General features: G+C 39.1%; 1 protein-coding gene across 8 annotated transcripts in view; it reads right to left on the reverse strand.

The window, feature by feature from the left end:
• Window positions 1-261: 261 nt before the first annotated feature.
• The window catches only part of LOC105397390 (protein Fe65 homolog), a 58,416-nt gene continuing 35,102 nt past the window's right edge, over window positions 262-23,575 (reverse strand). For 7 of the 8 annotated variants that reach the window (XM_048625264.1, XM_048625267.1, XM_048625271.1 and 4 more), the window contains 12 exons: window positions 22,033-22,168; window positions 9,285-9,323; window positions 8,157-8,377; window positions 7,556-7,799; window positions 7,026-7,221; window positions 6,529-6,656; window positions 6,250-6,255; window positions 5,914-6,107; window positions 5,013-5,215; window positions 4,333-4,509; window positions 3,670-3,858; window positions 262-3,238 (listed from right to left, as the gene is read on the reverse strand). In XM_048625264.1, the coding sequence (XP_048481221.1) occupies window positions 3,709-3,858; window positions 4,333-4,509; window positions 5,013-5,215; window positions 5,914-6,107; window positions 6,250-6,255; window positions 6,529-6,656; window positions 7,026-7,221; window positions 7,556-7,799; window positions 8,157-8,377; window positions 9,285-9,323; window positions 22,033-22,168 (1,694 nt within the window). In that variant the 3' untranslated portion in view covers window positions 262-3,238; window positions 3,670-3,708. The remainder of the gene's footprint in view (window positions 3,239-3,669; window positions 3,859-4,332; window positions 4,510-5,012; window positions 5,216-5,913; window positions 6,108-6,249; window positions 6,256-6,528; window positions 6,657-7,025; window positions 7,222-7,555; window positions 7,800-8,156; window positions 8,378-9,284; window positions 9,324-22,032; window positions 22,169-23,575) is intronic. The other variant, XM_048625265.1, reaches the window with a different exon arrangement.

Consider the following 23,575-nt stretch of genomic DNA (forward strand, 5'->3'; position numbering starts at 1 on the left):
TAGGTGTACGGTGGCCTGCGCCTAAAAGTATACAGGCGGAGTTTTTAAAATAGCGATCTCAAACTCACATGCTGCTCAAGCACATCCACTTAAACACCACTGCTACACACATCACACACAACACGTCCCCGGATTTATAACAGATGTAGCTGGACCCTTCATCATCAGGGATCGTATTTTAAAACTCCGCCTGTATACTTTTAGGCGCAGGCCACCGTACATGTACTTACATACTATTTAGTTTAAAATAAAAACACAGAGTTGTATTAATATTTTTTTTATTAATTTCACAAAAGTTGTTAAAAGCCACATTCTGAAGGCTTTCAAGCTTTTAAGCGATGATGTAAGTTTCCCACGAGTGGCGCCTGCGGCTTACGAAAGCTTCCTAACACTACATATTAGAAACATTACATCATTTATTTATATATAGAAAATATTGATATATACTATGTAACTTGATCCAAGGCAGTCGAAGCTTGCAACGTTCACTCTATTGCGACTATGTTATAACATATTTTGTATAAATAACTTTAAATCACTTATTTTAACGTGAGTTACACTATGTTTACGTATAATTCAGTGTTTTTAAATTACTTTATTCACTTAAATATTGAGATTTTACGTAAAAATTAGAAGCGACACTGATCTAAATACTGTTTTGAATATATTTTTGAAGCTGGTGGACATTTTAAGTGGATCTTCTTATACTTACATAGATATAGTGAGGGAAAGGGTTTTTAATTTTAAACAATTTGGAAGAAATGAAGTTGAAGAAATTAAATGCCTGGGTACAGTACTAAGAAGTCATTCTCTATACAGAATATGCGTAATTTTTCAAAGAGCTTAAGTTAGTTTAGAATATTTTTGAACTCGTAACACAGTGACTTATTCAGAACATTTCAACTGTACCCAGAAAATTAATTTTATACTTAATTACATAAGGTCCCGTAGCGACATCTATTGAACATTTTAATCTTCTGCCTTTCGGTATTATTATAATATCTTAGCTATTAAATGGCGAAAAAATATAATATCGTACTTTGAAAGCTCAATATGTGACCCTTATGTGGTGAGGTTTGTGAATATTAGATTACTGGGAAAGTGCAAGGATCATATCAAAACAAGTCGCAGAAAAAAACAACTTACGAATCGATTTTAAATATTCTCAAAGCCTAATCGAAATATCATACAAAATAGAATTTCTTTTGCAATATAATTTACAAATACAACACCCATTTTTCTTATAAGCTTTAGCATTATTATAGTGCCCTATTAACGAGTTTTTTTTAAATATATATTTACCATAATGGCGTCTCTTATTTAGCGTTACCGTTAGAAAGAGACCTCGTTATTATGCCAATTTGTGAATTAGTTCTATTCTTACACTAGTTCATACCGTGCTCGTCTTCCAAAATTATTTTTTAGTTAATTTTCTTTGAAATACTCCAATGCCTGGCTGTAACTATTTCTACAAAATCTGTTTAACCTTTAAGAAATCCTTAGTATGAAAAACTATGTAGTGAAACAGATTTTGCAGCCAATGTTAACCATAAAAAACCATTCAATTTTAGTAATAAATACAATACAATTATTTACAATTTTCACTAAGATGCACCTTAAAATTACCGACATTCAATAACCATTTGAATAATGCTAAACGTCAATTTATCTAAATTACAACGATTCTAATTTACCATTTATCTTTATTAGCTAAAACCGCAGTATTATAACGTAATTTAACGAATACAATATTGAATGGCGGCCATTTACACAAGCAAAATTTATTCTACCGACTAGGGTTAAGGTAACACACAACAAATACGATAAAGTAAATATATCTACTTGTTAAAATTAATAAAATAAGATCAGTGAAACTTTTATTTCAAAAACCATCACATGCATACATCAAATCACACACTAGATGGCTCTGTTAAAAAATAACAATGTATGTACTAACTTAAAAATTATAACAATTTAATTCACTAATATAAATTATGTACTTACTCAAATTATTATTATCTTGGGTATACCTATCATATTGATAGTACAAATATACCAATTTGCCCATTGGTATTATTGATTTAGAATTTGTTTACGGAGTACTAGAAATATACAGTAGCGATGTACTTAATGTAATAACATTCAGTAGGTAATTGGTTATATTTCTAGCTGTACCATACGAACATACTGGATGTAAGTAAATAATAACACATCATGCCTGAAGGTTTTATAAGAGGAAAATGTATGTTAGGTGACATCTACAGTATCTACACCCACATCATTCGATGGTGATAATGCAAACTAAACTTCTAATAGTGAAAACATATAGAAGAACACCTACTGACTAAACAAGACCAATCTTATTGTCAAAACTCAAGATAGTGTTCCTAGATCCTACCCATCTCTTTCCCATGCCATATCAGCAAATAGACAGAGCGAGTTATCAATATTAACCTACTTTTTGTCCAAAAAGGTTGAAATTACAGTGACACACCTAAAAGCCGCATCTATACAGTGAGCTATGACTGTGCTGGGTAAAAAACTAATAGATATGTTGATGCAGTCAAGACAGTTTGTGTCTTATGTTCAAATTATAAGATACATAGTGGAATACTCGCAGTAATTTGCAAATTAACTGTTTAGCCGTTTTGTGGAATGGTTATACCGGTTTGATACGATGGTGGATGGTGAATGAAAATTTAACAATTAAACACTGTTTCAAACTCTTGCCAATATTAGAATTTTAAAAACTAGAGGTAGATAGGTACAGATAGGTATCATCATAAATTTTACCTGTTTTACCTAACCTACCTTAATTTCAGTTTCATCTAACGTAACTAGGTACTACTTAATAAAGCAACTCAGCTGTAAACCGCCTGATCAAACTTTAGATAGAAAAACTCTATAAGTAGGTACCTACCACCTACTTAGTAAAGTAAACAACCGCAGATTTGAATGTAACGATGTAGTCTCTTAAATGGTTTGTACGTTGCATATAGAAGTAGGTAACAGCATTGAATATCTTGGATTAAACGGACGATTCAAACGTTGAATATAAAAGTAACTGCACAAAACGGTTGGATCAAACGTTGGATGTTACACTATACGGCTGTTGATTCAAACGTTGGATATAAAAGTAACTGCACTAAACGGCTGGTTGAAGTGTGGAGTGAAGATCGCGGCGCTACTCTCGTTCTGGCGACGCCGACGGCGACTGCAGGTGCCGGTGGTGGACCTTCTGAGGATGACGAGAGGAAACAGGTTAGTTATTATACTTATAGTGACTCCTGTGACGTGCACCAGGACGTACCTAGAGTGACTTAATGTTAAGCTGTGGAAATGGCTCGACCTCGACACCCTTCCTAGAAGTTCTAAGCGCTCACTTTGTCAAGCGCTTTGTTCCGAGCTAGTCGATACCGTTTATCCTGCTGCCCTCAATTCGCATAGTACCTACTACAACCTCGTAGCTCTACACCTGGACGTGAATGGGTGAAAACCGAAGAGGTCAAACACGATTGTCGCTAGCCGGAAAAAACGTGCTGGGTACGTTTCTATTCTTCCTTCGCCATAGTCTCAACTGAAGCTGCATCGAGACAACCGTCATCTGAGGAACTCGCATTCTTTCCAATCCGAATGTCTCCAAACAATACCAACGCTCCCCACACTCACCTCTGTATGTTCATCAACAGGAGTAGCGCTATCCTCGGCTCAGGAGGCGCGGCGGCCGGTCAGTGACCCCACCAGCGACTTGAGCGTCTGTCCGATGGAGCCGCGGCTGTCGGCCGAGGTGGTGGACGCGGGCGGGGAGCGGGGCGGGAACCCGCCGCCGTGCGCGTCCAGACATTTCTGGTAGCGGAGCTGGGGAAGAAGGAGGGGCTTGGGATAATAGTAAGCAGATATGTAAGTACTATGTATGTTGTACAGGGTAGAATATGATTAGGTCAGCAGTAATTCAGCGGAGGTGGGATTTGACCAGCGAGCGGCGACGGTACGATAACTGGCATCTTGTACAGGTGTTACAGAGACAAGATAATGCAGCTAGGCTCTTTCGCAGTGGACTTAAATACAACTACTTATGTTATTGATATCTATTTAGCTTGTTAGGTATTGTTGCCACTAGACTTTCCTGTAGGTAGACTGCCTAATTCTTACCCTCTTATTCACAGAAAAGTTACAGAGCGTTTTAGCTGTTGAACTGTTTTGTCACTCTGTGAAAGAACAATTTGTTCTTTGACGGATAGGGGGTTATAATGAGGGGGTTAATATTGAAATGAAATTTAAATAGGGCTTCCTTTCATCTGCACATAACTGAACGTCATACTCAATGCTCACCTTGCAAGCAGCCTCAATAGTCTTGCACAGCGCGCCAGACGAGGGCTCGGCGTGGAAGGCGTGCGCCACGAAGGCGTCACGAGCCGTGTGCACGATGAACGCGCAGCGCCGCACGTCGCGCCCGATGCCCAGGAACGAGAGGTAGCGGACACGGCACTCTACTATGGGGGTTGTTTCCTGCAAGAAAGAGTATGGGTTGGCTTAAGTTTTGTTAGAATTGAGAGGTAGACGGTAAAGGAACTATAGGGTGGTGTTATAGTAAGATGCCCAGGAACGAGTGGTAGCGGACACGGCATTCTACTATGGGGGTAGTTTCCTGCGGATTAGAGGTGGGTTTTGTTAGAATGGAAGTTAGAAGATAGATAAGGTGCAGTACTTAATTGATGGGGGTTTATTTAGAACAATTACTAGTGTGGCTGCATTTCATCATTTTACTCTGCCTTGGTCGATATCCAACCGTTTATAACCGCGCGATCGACGCTTATCATTAAATCAACCTGCAGTACCATCTAATTCTGTGCTGACACCTTACTCAGCGATAATCATCATAGACACAGTGCATCAACGGCACTATGCATCTAAAATGGAACTTTTCTGGCTCTAAAGTTTCCTCCTCTCGTTTCGTATTCTTTGCATTTTCCCATGGAAGATAAGTACATCAGCATAAACCATAGACTCACCCCTTCCTCAGTAATAGTGATCATGCTGGGCGCCACGGCGACAGCACACGGCCTCCACGCGGACGGGGGCCGCGCCGCCGCGAGCCGCTCCAGCGCATCATTGAGCACGTCCATGCCGGTGGCTCGCGGCACCTCCGCGCTGCCGAGGTAGCGCGCGCGCACCGTCTTGCGGGGCTCCTCCATGGGGGTCGGGAATGATGCTCCTGGGAGAAGGAGAGAGTGTTCAATGATGTTTTAGGTAAGTAAGTGTTTTGGTCGCTGCAGAACACGTCGTGGTATATGTGTACGTAGACTTAAGTCATCTAGGTAAGTGAACAGAGCAACCCGCAGTGGACCAGGTTAAGAAGGTAGTTTAGACCTTAAGTGAGCCGGATGCAGGACCTATAGGCCAATTGCCACCTGCTCTATACTCACCTGCAGTGGAAGCACTTACAGAGATTGCTGTTGCGGATTGAAAAGCGTCCGTTCTCAGTGGAAAACAGCCATTGGCTGGGTCTATTCTATCCTATTCTATTCTCTGTGGGGGTGTTAGTACCTGCACCTGGCTCTCTCGAGTGGAACCTTTGTGCATATCCCCAAGGTCTAAACTGCCTTCCTAAGCTTGGACCATTTCCCACCACGCTGGTCCACTGCGGGTTGGTGGGTTCACATATCTAGATGTGCTAAATCTAGATATGCAGGTTTCCTCACGATGTTTTCCTTCACCGTAAGAGCGATGGTATACATTGTACTTAAGTTAAAAGAACTCATTGGTACATGTCAGCGCCGGGATTCGAACCCGCATTTCTTGCGTGAGAAGCGGGCGCTTACCCGACTGAGCTACCACCGCTCCTTTGGCTGGGTCATCTAGATAGCAAAAAGCGTGTTGAAAAGGGTGTTATTATACTCGTAATCTAGTTACCAGAGAGTGGTCTAGGGCGCCTGGCGGCCGGCAGGTCGGTGGGGCGCGGCGGCGGCTGCAGCGAGCGCTCGATCATGATGCGCTTGCAGATGTCCCGCAGCGTGTTGGCGATGGTGCGAGCCGGCGCGTCGCAGCGGAACACGTGGCACATGTGCTTGCGGGTCGCGCGGTCGCGGGCCACGTACGCGAAGTCCCTGGAAGGGCAAAGGTGTGTTGAGTGTGGAGAAATTTATAAACGTTTTGTTAAAAGTAGAAGAGGTCACGAGTCATGTGCTTTTTGGAAAAAAACTTAAAATATGGTGTTGAGAGAAAATTATAATTATTTTTATAATTTACCTTTCACTATTCCATCAGAGCAGCAGGAAACACACAAAAACAGAGGTCATATTAGATACTATTCAAGACAGGTATTTAAAATTAAGAAATTAGTTTATTGGAATGACCAGATGTTATGCAGAAGTTCATCGCATTCTACAAACAAACCCAAAACATCTAATCTTCAGTTAATAATCGTTCACTAGTGCTGAATACAGGCTTCACGGCACCCATATGGATCCGAGGCATTAGGTACCTTGTTTTGAAGTTTTACCAATTGAGTTAAGCCCGTGTCCTTACCGTCCGTTGTCTCTGCCCACGCCCCACACGCGGATGGTGTGTATGGGCTGCGTGTGCAGCGTGGTGAGGCTCTCCGGGTCGATCAGCTTCAGCGCGCCGTCGTCCAGGTCCATGAACAGGTCTTTACCCTGCGAAGGGAGGATAGGGTTAACAGAGTTTTGGGATGATCCTTCCGTGTATACTAAGGTCTGCTTGAAGATGGTTGTTCTTTGGGTTTATAATAAATGTTCCATTATCAGTTAGGGAGATCTAGCTATTCAGCACTTCTAGATTTGTGAAGTCTAACCTAATCTAGACCAGCGTTGTGGGAAAGGGTAAATTTTTTGGGAGAGAGCTTGGCATGGTAAGGCGTTGAGTTAGACATATTCATGAGGCATTCGACACCCTCTTGCGTTTAGCATTTGTAATTGTTATGCTATGGCCCAGAGGGTCCTCCAAGTGAAGTACAAGAGGACCGAGGAACTAAAATACAATGGAAGAGCAACAACGCCACTCACATCACCCCATCGTCCGACTTGGTCCAACAGATCGTTGCGGCCGAGGCTCAGGTCCACGATGCACTTGTTGACGGCGCGGCTGGACCGCTCCGGCGTGAGGTCCGCCTCCGAGATCTCCACCCAGCCCAGCGAGCGCACGAAGAAGCGGACCGCGCGCCCGTTGTCGGGTTCAGGGCGGGCGGGGTAGCTGCGGCGTCTGAGGGCAGGTTAGAGTGATTGTTATTTATAGCATGACAGAGAGGTAATACGATTGTAGAGTCCTAATACAAGCCTTGGTGCAACTGCTCTGTGCCTGTTTGGAGAGGACCTAGCAGTCATACCAAGTTAAATGTGAAGATTATGAAAATAACCGTCCACAGCCTTGGAGGAGGCTCTTGGCCAGCAGTGGGATGTTACGGGCTGTATATGTGTATGAAGTAGTTTAGATTCAACTGTATTTCATTAATTAATTCAAGTTCAAGTGTATAGGTAAAAATTCGTACTCTTTTGGAGATTAGAGATAAATAATACAAGTATTAATCTCCACTCACTTGTAAGCGATCTCCTCCTTCCGTTTCCTCTCCGCCTCCTGCCCGTCATGGTCCAGGGCGCCGCTCGTGGTGCTCCGGGTCACGGATGACGTCATCACCCCCTCGTACTTGCTGACCTCAGACAGGTTGGAGCAGTCCCGCACCATGGAGATTCTCTGCTCCTTGGGTTCCACTGGTGGCATCTTGGGCACCTCGCGCTGGATCGTACCGCTCTTCACGTGCCAGTAGTACGGGCCGTCATTGTCTAGAATTTAGGAAGGTCTGGTTTAATGGAAGTTCTGGTTTGTGGTTGAGTTTTTTTTCAACATTAAAAGGTGCATGTTGTTACTATCAGTGTGTCGGTAAACAACAGCAGTCGTTGTATCAAATGCCTGGGTCTAAGGTTTTATGGTTGTAATGTCATTTGTCATAAATATTGTATTTTTATTGGAAAATCTAACGTTTCCATTGCTTAGAAACCAGCTCATTAACTGAACTTACTTAAATCGGATTTTAAACGGTACTTATCGAATTTCACGGTAATAGTGTTTATTGGAAGATAGGTTACAATTAAAAAGGTTATGCAAATGGCATCGTTTAGTTTAGTTACTATAGGCCTTACCTTCATGCCTCTCCCAGCCCGGGGGCAGTTGCAACGGCGGTTCCTTCTTGGGACGTAGTTTCACCGGTATAGCGTACAAGTCGTCGTTGGGCCCCTCCGCCGAGTGTGGGACGCCCTCCGCGTGGCTCTTCTCTGTGTCCTCTTGGTCTGCCCTCTCTTTCTCTGGGGGCGGCGACTCGCCTCCGCCATTTTGGGGGGGCGTTATGAGGCCGGCCTTTTCACTGGAAAATACGGTTTATGGTAAGGATGCTTTGTAACCAGAGATGAGTTGCTTCGTCGCTATGGGTGCGTTTGGTGTGCATTAATCATATTCATTGGTCCACATAGCAATAGCACAGTGGAAACAGATTTCTTTCACATTATCGCAGCATAGCTCGTCGGAATTAGCTAAATAATGGATTTCCGAGGTAGAGGTAGTTAAGAATGACCTCCTTTACTGAGAACTTGTAATGTACAGACGTACTTAAGTTTTACTTTAGTCGTAGTAGGAAAAAAATATAAATAAAAAGAAAAATATGCTTTCTTTACCGACTTACTGTGTTGGCTTTTCGCAACTTTTGTAAAAATAGCAAGAAGCCATATAAAAACAAACTTTAGCGCACAAGTAGGTATTGTTTATACACTGTTTCTAAAAAGTCTTTTATTCACTAACTGGTAAACAATGTGACTGAAATAACTTTCTGCTTTACAAAATATACCAAGAATTATATTAAAATTTTATACAAAGATATATATTATGTTTTAATTAAACTAAATGACTGCACTTTTTTCTGCTTAAAATACGACCTTGATATGAAAATGTTTCTGCACTAATGTTCATGTTTAATCGCCGAAGTGATTAAGACCCACAGTCCCACAGTTAAACACTATTTGCTTGGTTTATTTCCATCAACATTTCGCAAGCGGTCTAATGAACCAAAACTTTTTTACGATTAGCTACTAGGTACGTACTATGACTAACTAGTATCATTATTTAAAATTTTTTTAGTACGTAATTATTTATATGGATTAATCTCTTATTAAATTTCTTTTTGAAAACTAACTAACTAAGTCAGTTGATCTGTTATAAAAATTTGACTCATTTAACTAACTAATATAAGCTAACCTAAGTATAAAAACATCGCTTACTTTGTTTTTGTTACTGGTGACCGGGCTTCATCTTCAAGTCTGAAACAAAAAAAAACAAATGTTAATAAATACAGACTGGGAAATTAAACACATAGACAAAACCAATTTAGACACAAATTTTGAAACACTCGAACAACCTCATAATTATTTAGTCAAACGATGCGCGATGATTGTGATAGCCGATAACAGATCCGCCAACTTGTAATAATAAGCCATTTTAAATTCAGTCATTCGAGTATAAGTCAATGGCATAGGCAGTAAATCGTCGATCGAACTCCAACAAACAAACAAAAGGGGATTCCTTCCATGAAAATGTTTCAAAAGAATTTCATAGCCCCGGTTCACCGCTCGACTACGCAATACAGAGAACATTATTGTGTGAGTAGAGCGGTTTTACGCATCACAATACAGGCGGTTACAAAAGAGGTTACTATAGTAAGCCGTAAGATTCCCAGGGGATCATTCTGAACTGCAATTTAAATCATTACTTTGAAACATCGCCGTAAATTTAAAACTCAAAAAGCCTTTGGTCTATGATAAATTCATAACACTTAACAATTTTTTTTCAGGTTTCAGTGAACTTCATACCAGTGATAAAGGTAGGTACTACGGTCGGTTGGAATTCCCCAACTTTGCGCATTTCGCACCCAATCCGTGGACGTTTTGGGACAAAATGGCGTCATTGGCATTACACTCGATGTCTGGTTTGCCACCATTCGCATGCTAATATTATGGCTAATTTACCAGACACAGTTTGTAAGCTTTTGTCTTTAGTGTTTAGCCAATTTTGGGGTTCTGTAGGTTGGTAATAGTTTGTAGGTAAGTACATAGTATTGGCTATTTGAAGTTAGTTGAAAGAGGTTGTAATTATAATATTATGTGGGGATATCTCACATACAGCCATCCGACCCCAACATAGACAGAGCCTATGAATATCTGGCTTTTACCAAATACCTGCCCCAGCCGGGGATCGAACCCGGGACCTTCGGCTTAGCAGTTAGGGTCACTAACCACTACACTACTCAGTGGTAAAATTTTGCGGTAAGTAAGTAGGTAAGTATATTGTTGATATCTTCTAGTTTTGTTCTAGCTAGACCTATTGAAAGAAGTTGATCAGAGTCACACCCTTTAGGCTTATTAAGTATACCTAAGCTTTAGAATATAATAAGTATAAGTACATATACGTAAAGTATTTCTAAGATAACATAGCGTACAAGAGCGATACACCGTACACCTACAAATACCAACATTGTATAAGAAACGGCATCAGAGTCATAAAGTTGTTGGATTAAAGTATTTCTTACGAGGCACGAGGCACATAGGACCTACATTGTTGGCCCATGTGCAGTCTATGTACTTAGTTGATGAAGAGTACATAGGTACTTTCGCTACGTCCAAGTTCCAACCTTACTTCTACTTAGTACCTACGTAGTAGGTAGGGTAAATCGTGGTATAACTGGCATGTGTCAGTAACTGGCACTTTGACTATAAAACTAAATATATTAAGCTTTTGGATATAGTAAGACCATCTTTGATGTGTTTACAGCAATCTACAATTATTCATTGATATTATAGTTTAATTTTACGGCGCTAGGTGGGTATTTTCCGGCGCTGGAAATTATCTCAGTCAAAGCGGCGAAGATCGCCAAAAAAATGCACGTGCGTTAAGTTTTTCTTAAGGAGACACCAAAATTTGTATGGCCTGTTTTCGCGAAAATAAATAAGTTTTTGATAGTGTGACAATAACAAGGAAGTAGGGGAAGGTCTAAACAATATCATAATAGCCCGATTCACTGTGATTTTAGTTGCTTTTGAGTTATATTTGAGGGTGCTAGTTACTGAAATGTAATTTATATCTTCACTTAGTAACTGGCACCCCCCTGCCAGTTACTAATATTTTGGGTTTTGTGATTTTAAGCTATTTTATACCTTCTATCGACAGAAAATACGATTTAAAGTGCACTGTAAAAACCCCCAGTGTCTAGGCAGCTTTGTTTCAATAACTGGCACGGGGCTGCCAGTTACTAATCTGCATACATTTTTTTACGTACCAATAACTGGCACTTACTGGTGCGGTAAACATTTCTTTCATGTTTCTTTTCAGAAAAATCACTAAAATCAAGGCAATCTACAGTAGTCTGTAATTGTCCACTGCTGGACTTCTCGCCAGCAGTGACACTGCACTCTGTTCTCGACCTTCCTCATCCAGCCACTACCGGTCAGCTTTATAAGGTTGTTGGTCCAGCTGGCCCGAAGGTATCCGCCGCTACCATTGCCTGTTCGTGGTCTCCACTCTAGAGCTCGTTGGCTCCACTGGTCATCGGTTCTTCGGCAGCTATGGCCTGCCTAATGCCACTTGAGCATACAGAATTTAAGAGCTATATCGGTTACTCAAGTTCTCTTACGGATTACCTTATTTCTGATATGGTCCTTCAAAGAACCACCAATCTTTCCAATACCCGCTGATCGATTTTGAATCGGTGGACCAGTCCAACCGTCAGTGTCCACGTCTATGATCCATACGTCATCACCAGTAAGACGCATTGACTGAAGACCTTTGCCTTCAGGCATTTATGATAAAATTTGTCAAATCTTCCCTTATGCAGTCCAATCCAGTAATACATTTTTTGTTTTATGCACCTTACAGCTTCGTTTTCGAAGTTCCTTCTGCCTAGTCGAATAGACTGTCCAAGGTAGACATAATATACTGTTGCTGCATTAAGGCCGCTATGCATGTTACAACGAGGGAATTCCAGAACTGCCCAGGTCTAAATGGAATCAAAGGCTTTCTTATAGTCCTTGAAGAACTTGATAGAAACATGGTTCGTGATGACCTTATAAAACAGCTTGAAAACATGATTAAACCAAATTGGTTAAAGAGCTTCTGAAGCTGTTCGAGGATAATAATAGCTTTCAGAAGAGCTGTACTAATTCTGTCTTTACCCAGAGCATGTGAAGCTGAAAGCCCTAAAAACCTTCAATTTCCGCAAGAAATTTCAGCTTAGAGGCAACTATACTACCGTCAGCAGTCTTCAACTTAGCCAGGTCACTTCTCCCAAGCTGCTGAATGAATACATCAAGGTCCACAAGCATTTGATTTCTCCATTTCCGTTTCCAAATCCAAGGGTTTCTCGATTTGTTGCATTCATATGGACCCACGATTCGTCGCATACTTGTACTGTCATTTTGTCGTAGAAGTCGACCATTACAACGGTGATTTTGTGTCTTACCGGTACAGAACCTAGACAGGTAATTGTACATTACCTAATATCAAATATATTATTGATTTTAGAGTACTTATTGACCTAATTGCATGATTTTTTAAAAGGTGCCAGTTACTGAAACATCATGTGACAGTTACTAATTTTTAGTGCCAGTTACTAGGTTTTTTGGGGGTAGTGGATATAAACTTCATTAAAATCGAATATTAATCATATATCTTTACCATTTATGCCTATAATTGTTCGTCATCTTATTGCCAGTAATTCAAGCCTACCAGTGCTTAAATCAGACCAATACTTTATTTTTAATATATTTTTTTGTGTTGCGAGTCGCTTAAACTGCCAGTTACTGGTACTTTTACCCTAGTTTGTTTCACTTTGCAGTGTTTATTTTCTGCACAAAAGGGTTGCATTCTGTGGGTAGGTAGATATTCATATGGTACATTGTAGATATTTTTAACCTCTGACAAAAAAGGGGGTAATATAAGTTAAACGTAAGTATGTCTGTGTGTGTATCAATCTGTGGTAGCGTAGCTCTCAAACGACTGAATCGATTTTCGTTTTGTTTTTTTACGGTCATACGAGTAGATTGGCAAGTTGCTTGGCGACCCTCCTTGCGGGGTGAAAGACGCGGAGGGGACGAGGTACCCAAGACGACAGTGGGTAGCGGGACGGGTAGCGGTGGAGGGGAACGCGTGCACTGCATGTCATTATTACGGCAGTCTCGGCCGCGCAGCCGAGGCGGACACATGTCTTATATAGTCTGTCATAATTTGAGTGCGACCCACATGAGATCATTGATCCTGAGACCATTAGTCTTAGGATGGGTGTTGAGACCTTTTTAATATTATCGTTATATTATTATTAGGTATCTATAATTCGTCAACAAAATAACGTTAAAAACAACAAATCGTATGTCTCAATAATCTCAATATAGGGGCTTCTTGTAGAACAGCGTACCGGATCAGTCATGCTACGCGGCTAAAGGTTGGTACTGCGCAGTCAGATACGAAAAAGTAAACAACAAAGACGAAGAGTCCATATGACAGTGCGTCAGTTGTCAGTTCTTGTAACTAGGAAAGCAACCAAAATTTATGTGATTTAATGAAAGTAATTAATGAGCAAAACACAGAGAAAAATTACAAAATTGATGAAATTTTGAAAGAAAATGGTCATATCGTGCTTCGCCTACCCCCATACCACCCGGAATTAAATCCTATTGAACTTGTGTGGCGGTACGTGAAAGGCGAGCTCGCAAGAACGTCGATTGACTCTAACTTAGATAAAGAGATAAAAGACTTAGAGTTGCTTTTCTCTAATTATTCGCCTGAAAAGTGGTGAAATTGTGACGACCATGTCATAAAAAATTAAGACGAATATTATAATCTGATAGAGTATTTGACGATGTATTGGACAGGTATGTTATTGTTTATTTATAATTTAATGTAAATTAAACATAAAATATTATAACTGAACTAATATGACTGGCGTACTCTAGTACATTATACTTCAAAGTAGGTATAATGTTTTTTGGTTTTTGTCTTAGATTTATAATTGAAGTTAATGAAAACGATGATGAAGATGAGGATGACGACGACGATGAACAAGTTCAAACAGAGAGTGACATGGAAATTGATTTATAAAATAAAACACTTTTACATAAATAAATTCAAATTGGTAGATATTCTGAAGGTAAACATCCAAATTTTAATGCTGTCAAACTATAAATTTTAAGCTAAATATGACATTTACGGGAACACTCATAGAATAAAATTTTACTTACGTCAGAAATAGTTACAAGCTATCGCGAGATTAATCCGGGCACACTTTCTACGTGTGTAGCATGTCGTGCTACCTCGCCCCCGCCACTTCTTTCACCCCGCAAGGAGGGTCGCCAAGTAACTTGCCACATTATATATACCTAGTCATAGGTAATGATACCCCGATTATTCTCAGCCAGCCATATTAGGTATATCAAAATTGGCTGAGCCGTTCAAAAGTGTTGCGACATAAATTGAATTGAAATTGAATGTCGGGGGCTTTAAACGTTGGTCAGGTTAATTATTATAGAAAAGTATACGCGAATTTTAGTAACTACGATAAGTACGAAAGCGAATTTTTAAAATCTCCTATGTGCATAAATTCACCCACATCATTTTGGAACAATAAAATGTGCTACAATCCCGAATCCCTGAAGGTTTTTTTCAGGCTTTAAAAGCATTTCGGTGTACTACATTTACATTTTATCCATTTATATTTCAGTAAAAGTTCCCACGAAATTTTGTAGAATAGAGTGAAGCTCGCAGTTTAATAAGTTTGTAATTATTTCCAACAAATTGTTCGTACTCTAAATTATTATCCATTTAGGTCTTAGGTAAACCGTTGCGAACTAGCGAACGAGCTTTACAAATGTATCTGCCAAGAATATTAAATTAAATTAACGTTAATAACCTTTCGTGAAATTGTCTTTAGTATCTGTTTAGAAGAACAGAAACTGGGGCCTTACCGCGAAGTCATAACGAAGTAACACTTACAAAGAAATAAGTGTCAAATTCAAAACTATTCGCGATAGGGATAAAGAACTAACTTTTCCCACGAGCCTCGCTTCGCTTTATACATGATTTTCCCGAGGGGATTCCGGGATAAAAAGTAGCCTATGTTAACACATTGGATTAACATAAGGGTGGGAGCATACTCGTACTACATGCCAAATTTGTTTTTTAAAAAACCAGCCGTTTTGCCGTGAAAGAGTAACAAAGTAGCATTATTCCCTCACTACATTTTCAAGCTTCAGGAGGTACACATCAGAGCATAAAACTGACACACCAGGATATCCCAGAGAACATTATTCGAACTAAGCATTCTATCCCAGGTGACTCCAACTCTTGTGTCGCCAGTGTAGCTGGATTGAAATAAAATTTATGTTTAAGTAAAATGTAACCTGTAAAATCAATTTCAGTTTATGTCTATTGTGTTGTACTTAGGGTTTATATTACCTATCAAGTTACTTACACATTAGATTTTGGATCGGAACTTCTGTTAGGACTATTGAAAAAATCGTAAAAATATTATTCAATTCCATCCCTTTTCGGCATACTTTACGGTTTATGCAGAGGTAAGTACCGAAATTAAGTTTCTTATTTAGCTTTTACCAAATACAATAATACAGTTGAGATTTAGATCTTGTCTTAGGATTCAAATTGGCGACCAACGACTTGAAGTGGCATTAAGCATCATGTCTCGAGCTGCCAAGAGCTGCCTTTTCTGTGCATTTCGTAAGTAGGTAACTATAAGTACTCTAATTACTAATTACCAAATTAGTTACTAAGTAGTTTAGTCATAATCTGTGGCGCACAAGTGAGAATCACAGTGGAACTAATCGTGTATAGATTAGAGAAGCCTCGGCAAGTCTGGCAAGGTTGAACAGCAGACAGACAATAACACACAAAATATATATCGTGCTAGTTCATTCACGCGATAGACGATTACAATAAAGTTGAAGTATATTCTCTGACTGTCTACCTCTTTAACTTAGTAGATAGTCATGTATTTCATAGAGAGTAAGTATACGTGTACCAACCCATACATTACCGAAAATGATCGATTAAATCCCATATAAGTTTATTTTCCATTTAAACATATTATCTAAGTAGGTAATTCAGTAGTCCATTTAAAATCCGAAACGAAATTTTTACCACCTTCACTCTAACTCGCACTCAAGAGCCATTTCAATTGAAAAAAAAACTGAAGTAAGTAGGTACCTACTATTTCAGCTTCAGCCATCAGCACGTTTCAGCCGTGCCGTGCTGCAGCTCGCTTCAGGGGAATTACAGATTGCAAGCTGGGGGCGCACTTCGACTTTGCGGACGCGAATGAGCTTTGCGACTTGCGATTGTTAGTTGCGACCAAGAGTTAGAGTTAGTTGTGTGTAAACCTGCATTAAATATTTATAATGTTATTAATAGAGTTAAGTAAGTACTATTGTAATCGATAAAATGCTTTGAACTTTGTAAATCGTGTTTCAATGTATTTACAGTACAATTCATACGTATCCCATAATCCTATCCTATCATTAACTGCTTTAAAATTTATTGATATTATCTGCCATATACAGTTACTTTTAATCGATAAAATAACTACAAACTTTGTAAATCGTGTGGTACGATTGATAGTTTCGTAAATATCATAATGCACCAGTATTTCTTTCCGTAAAGTGGCAGTAACCCCCTGTGTCTCGGTCTAAGCTGCTTTATAGCTTCAACAAGCTGTTGTGCTCAAGATTACGTTTATTGGCTGTTACTGTATCGCTCTGAAACGTGCGAGGAAATCGTTCACTTTGAGGTGTAAAATAAAATTTTATTTTACTTTTCAAGTTGTGTGAAGTTAATTTAACTTGACTGGACCTCAATTCTAAAGCGCAATTTCGCGTTGAGTGTTGGAATTAATTGCAAAATTTTCACTATTTAGAAATAGAGGGCCGCAGGATTTTTAGGGCCTGGTTTTTCAAGAACGATCTATCTACTTAACAAAGAAATGAATTTTGCAAAAAACTAATATTTCAGTCAAGTCCATTCGATTGAGTTTCCTCATCTCCATAATCCTCCATGGGCACAGCAACCAGGTAAGTTATAAGCTATATAAAACACCTCGCTTTCATCTTAAATATAAAACCCCCAGAATAAGCCGTCCAGTCAGCGCCGGCCGTGCCCACGTCTCAGAAGTCATTCCAAGTTGGAGCCGTCTGTCCCCAATCTCCCCCCTGTATACCCACTTCAATCTACCGTCGCCGTCGTGCCCCCATTGTGGAGAGGTAATGCTGGCACCACACTTGGCTATTCCTCTTTGTTATTGGATGTTTCCTGTTTTCACCAAATAACGGCAAATTGGATAATAATTTTGAGTAATATACTGACCACACACGGCAGTTTTGGCAAATAAGAATAGCTAAGTGGAGTCGTAGCATAACGCGAAGAAGGGGAGGACCGGGAGAATTGACGCTACTTAGGAATATTAGGTACGATATTTTAATTTATGTTTTTTTTTACATTTAATTATTATTTCAAATAAATTATGTTGACTATGCAAGCCATTGAGTTTTAAATATACCTAACTAATATTATGTGAAAAAATGCAGTAAAAAAAATGTGGCACCATGCTATAATAAGTAAGTAAATATATTTTTTATTTGCGAATTTAATTGAAAATTATCTTTGATATGTAACATTTTTTCTGCTAAACATGGTGTTTTAAACATGTATGTAAAAACGTATACTTAAAAAAGATCTCCATTTTCTTTTGCAACAAAGCCTTTCAACTAAGAGCCCTTATCCATTTGAAAGAACAAAGAGTCCTTTTCTTGTACAAAGTAAAAGCTTCCATAATACGTTCGACAGCTTTTCAGTTTCCCAGCCACTTTCCCTATAAATAGACATTCCCTACGTGTGTGTTCTGTTATAAGTACTTACAATACATACATGTAATGTTTAGTAATATCTGTAAATAATATGTATGTATAATTGAGTTGGTAATTTTACGTAGGACCGGGTGATTATCATAAGGTTTTTTTAAAATAAATAACTGATTGACGGATGCAAAAGTATTAAAAAATAAATGTTTAATGAATAAGTAGATATGATTCTGTAAAATTACACAGAAAATCCGTAACATATTAATTAAAAAAAATGTCCAAATGTAAATGGTAACCTACATACGTATAATCAAGAAGTCAATCACAATGCACAAAACAAACGAAACCCAATTAAAAAGCAGCCAATGCGACTAACTTCGTTCCGATACAATACCGTGATGATTGCGGGCCAGCGGGTAATAAACAAAGAGCTTTGTATTCCGCTGCACGCCTGGTAGTCACGTAGTGGGACACAGGCACGTCCAGCCGTATTGTTGAGACCAATGCGAGCTCTAGCGCAGTCCTGGCCGCCTGGTAGATGTGATTGGAAAATTTTAACCAAATGTATTGGTATTGGTTAACCAGCTGATATGATATTGTTTACTGTAAGTAAACAAAGTTATATTATCTAGCGTGCGTTCACATGCTATCGTACCTACTCTCTTTACTCTTTATGCCTTGGGTTAAACGTCCCTTCCTATTTGCAGTCTTTCCTGTCCCCTGTTAATAGTCAATTTCCCATGCTATCAGGGCCATTTCGTACATCCATGCTCGAAGGCTGTTCAAAAATCAAATTGATTTTTGTTGGTTCGTTATTCTGGAAGTTGGTGTTGGTTTTGTATTTTACGCCATCGCCAACGTCATCGTAAGCTCATAGAATCATATAAGCGCAAGTTACTCTTTCTTATCCACCACCCAAAAACCTACCCTACTCTAATGGTTTTAAAAAAGGAAGAGTATCTAACCCTTTAAACAAAATTATCAAAAATTGCTCCAATTGCAGCAAAAAGCGTCAGCTGGCGCCCTACACTAATTCCTCATTCCGTAACATTCGGTACAGTCGGGCGCACAATCGCGTGCGTTACGTCACAGGCAGGTTACTCTATACTATCTTAAAATGAACGGACGAGCTGTCGTGCAATCGGCACGTTCAATACAACGAGATAGAGTCGTAGCTCGCAGAAAAGTTATAGGACGTTTTAGCTATTGAACTGTTTTGCCCCTCTCTGTCAATAAGGTGAGGAGTTTTCGTCATAATAGAATGACCCCCCGGACCCCCGGGCCGGGTGCAGCGGGGGCGATGACCCGCTCACTGCGCAGTTGCACCGCATCGACCGGCGCTTCCGGGCGCGCGGGCCACGAGATCTGCACTCGCGGGTTGACCCGGAACATAGGGTTTCTGGTTTTGGACTTTCTGGCTTTGATTATTGCATTGGTCATATATAAACTACTTACTTAAATGTTTTGCTCTAAGCACAGTTTTGCCTTAACAGACCCAGAAAACATATCAAAATTCCGTAAGTTATATTTTTGGATCCAATATGGACTCAGTAAGCTACGGTAGACGGAATGAAATAAAATTAAATTTGCCAAGGACAAGGTAACAGATTTAACAAGACACACTTCTGACAGAATCCGAAAAAATTATATACGATGTTATGTTTCCGTTAGACCGTATTTAATAAACTCCCAGCATGGTTTCATTAACAGAAAATCCACTGAATCTAATCTATGTGAATATATTGATAGTGTATTGAATGCTTTGGACGAAGGATTTCAGGTGGATGCCGTCTATACCGATTATTCAAAGGCGTTTGATAAAATATCACACAATCTGCTAGTAAAAAAACTAGATTTATTCGGTATACACGGTAACCTTCTGCGATGGTTGGTTTCTTATTTAAAAAATAGGTCGCAAGCGGTTTCTATTAAGGGATATACATCGTCGTTCATTCCTATCTCTTCTGGCGTTCCCCAGGGCTCCCACTTAGGTCCCCTTCTTTTCAACATTTTTATTAATGACGTAACAAATATATTAAATAACTCAGATTCTTTATTATATGCCGACGACACCAAAATATTTATTAAAGTTAAGTCAATAGAAGACTGTCATAATTTACAATCAGATCTGAACAATCTATTAAATTACTGCGAACTTAATAAAATTTCTCTTAATATCGATAAGTGCTGCGTTATATCTTTTACTAGGAAAAGAAACCATATTTTATACGATTACAATTTTAATCATAAAAGTTTAAGAAGGGTAACCGAAGTGAGAGACCTAGGCGTTCACCTCGACAGCGAATTGTCGTTCCGTAAACACTTTGACATAATTACAGCAAAGGCATATAAGATGCTTGGTTTTATTTTCCGACAAGGTAAAGACTTTAAACAACCGAATACTCTTATTTTGCTTTTTAACTCATTTGTAAGATCCGTTCTTGAATACGCGTCTACGGTATGGAACCCTCAATACCTAAATCATATATACAACATAGAAAGAATTCAAAATAAATTCATAAAAAGATTAAAATATAAATTTAAATTTTTTGACACTAGTTGCTTTCTATCACTCGAAAACCGTCGTGAAATGAGAGACCAGATGTTTCTTTACAAGATTATCAACCACTACGTCGATAGTCCATACCTACTCAGTAGAATATATTTATATTGTAAATACAATTCCCGTCATCAAAAGGCTTTTGTGATACAGAACTGTAGTAGAAATTATACAAAGAATCGCTTTGTTATACGAGCTTGCGAGAATTATAATAAGTTGCATAAGCAAGCTGATCTATTTCATGAAAAACCATTGTGTTATAAGAAAAAAATAATGAGTACCTACCTTAAAAACTGATTCCGTATAAAATGTGCAAAGTTGAACTTACTATATGTAATTTTAGATTAAAAGTAAAATGATGTTGTTATATGTACCTACTATAAGTTAGTGATGTTTTGTTTTAATGTTTAAATTCTTTGTGAAACTTTATTGGCTTGTGTATGAACTTAATGTTAGTTTATAAGTGAAATATTATAAAGCTGTTTGTTTCCAAATAAAGAAAATTAAAATTAAAATTAAAATTAAAATTAAAATAAGATCTCACATCTGGATAAAAAAATTCATCCTTGACCCTACTCTAACTCCGCTGTTCTCCAAGCCCCACTTCCGTTCTGAGCGAGCCACGAACGGAACAACATCCGTGCTCCACTCAGCTGGCCGTAATACCCCGATCTCCTCTTTCATTTCCACCACACGAAAACCTACCCTATTCCTAAGACTTAAGATCGGAACGGAAGGTACGGATACCGTGGCGGCCATTTGTAATATCCCAACGTGAAATATTAAAAGGAAATGCTTGAGATAATGCCGTTGATATTGTGTAATATTATGACGTTTTATGCCAATTATCGTGTCAGACGTTTGAACAAATGGTTTTGAGATTGTTTTGTTATGGTGCTGCTTAATTCTTGTAATGTAAGTTGTTTTAGAATAGGAATGGTGAAGTTTATTTGATATTTTGCTTTAAGCTGAATAAAATTTATAAGTAGGTAGGTACAGTCAGCTGCGTAAGTAGCTGTACACATTTTTACCTTGTCAAACTCACAAAATGCCTATTCAAACATTGACAGTTGGTTATGTAGATAGTTTGACAAGGTACAAAAGTGTATAGCTACATATGCAGGTCACCGTATATACCCTAACAACATGCAAAACAAAATCACATTATAAACCTAAATATATGATCAAATTCGAACAGAGGAGTTTTGAAAATTCTTTTTTTACTTAAGTAAACGAGAACTTTTTTGATAGTACTTAATTATTATTATTTTTGTTAGTAAGTAGTTCATATGTTAATTATTAAATTTATACGAAATTACCTATTTGATAGCAGTGTAGAAACCATTCTTTTAAATAAAAACTAGGTACCAAAAGCCCTCCAAAACCCGCTTCTCCTCACACCAACAACAACTCCTTGTCTAGTAGCACGGAGCATTTAAGACGTGACATAAGTTTTGCATCGCGCTCACTCATATCGCGCAGCCTCAAGAGCGAGCGCGACGGTGAACTTTTGTCACGTCTAAAATGCGCCCCGTACTAGCCTCTCTTTCAAAAACCCACCTCCTATTGTCCAGATACTCGTAGTCGTCGGGCAACTTGTCGTCGTGCATGTCGTACAAGTCACTGTAGAGCGCCGACTCGAGGCGCGACGGGTCCAAGTGGTAGTTCGGGTTCTCGTACGAGAGAAGACCATTCTCTGTGGGGGAGAGAGAGGAATGAGTTAGGTAAGTTTGGGGAGTAGAAAGAGATGAAAACTTTAGGTTTAAATTTTTGAGCACATATTTTTGAGTTGGGTACTATTACACAAAGTGATACTTTTGGAATTTTCAGTTAAGTACGGGTCCTAGTCATCTGAAAAAAATACCTACTGAGTTTTCTAAAAAAGTAAAAACGTGTCGTGTGGTAGCTAATTTCCCAAACATCCCCTTTGATCGTATACACGTATCAACTGTTCTGAAATAACACATCTTTGCCTAGCTTGGGGTCAGATGGCTGTGTGTGAGATGTCCCCACATATGAAATTGTGAATAAGTACCTAGTTCATTCCTACACCCCAAAACGTGATATAAGGTGCAATACAGTCAGGGACTTACCCTGCCAGCATTACGCATACAATCTGGTTTCAATGTCCACCATTGCTAAGCCGCTTTGTATTAAAGGATTAACCCACATACGGGTGGATGCTATACAAACGCCCCTATACATATACATACATACTATATACTACACAATACTACCACATGCCTTTAATCCCTGCCAGAGTACATTACGTATTATTATATGCTAACAGATTCTTTAAAAATCTCTACATCATCATCATCAGTGAACAATCATGCAGTGATGATCATACACCACTCCGGAGAGCGATACATATACAACACTCTGTCCTCGACCTTTCAATCGTCAGACTACTTATAATAGGTAGGTACATTTTATAAGGTTTAGCGGGCGGGAGGGCGTCCCACGATATGGTAGTCTCTTCGTGGTCTCAGTTCCGAGCAGCGGAATGAGAAAAATAGCTGTCATTGCTGGTATGCCAGGTATACCCACGTGGCGCCGGGAGTATCACTGATAAAGTCCCACCCTATCTCAAGTATGTCTACTGAACTACTGCAGTGAAGTAATTAATTCAAAGCATGTTTTATATTGCGAAGATCATGGCACGGAGCTATGACAAATGTTTATAAATGAGAGGAACATTTCTGAGCCTTGAGAGGAAAATAATGAGGCTTATTATAAAAATATGTGGAAATGTAGGTAAATAAAAATAGTTTATCGTATTCGTCATAGGCATGTAAATTAATTGCTATATGTAGTAGGTTACGTACCCTGTGACTTTTTTACCAGCAACGGCAACGGAAAATCTGTATTGGTTTCAAATTACGATTTAAAAAAGGTGATTTTAGTTTTGGTCCCATAATGAAAGCCATAAGATGTGTTAAAAACCATAATTATTTTGTTGGATATCTTGCCCCCATATAATATAATATATTTGGTCCACCAACCCGCACTAGGCCAGCGCGGTAGACTATAGGCTGCCCAAAACCCTTCCTTCATTCGAAGGTGGGGACGTGATGGGTCTGGATGTGTATAAGTATAGGTT

This window comes from Plutella xylostella, chromosome 14 (genome assembly GCF_932276165.1).
Source record: "Plutella xylostella chromosome 14, ilPluXylo3.1, whole genome shotgun sequence".
Taxonomy (NCBI): domain Eukaryota; kingdom Metazoa; phylum Arthropoda; class Insecta; order Lepidoptera; family Plutellidae; genus Plutella; species Plutella xylostella.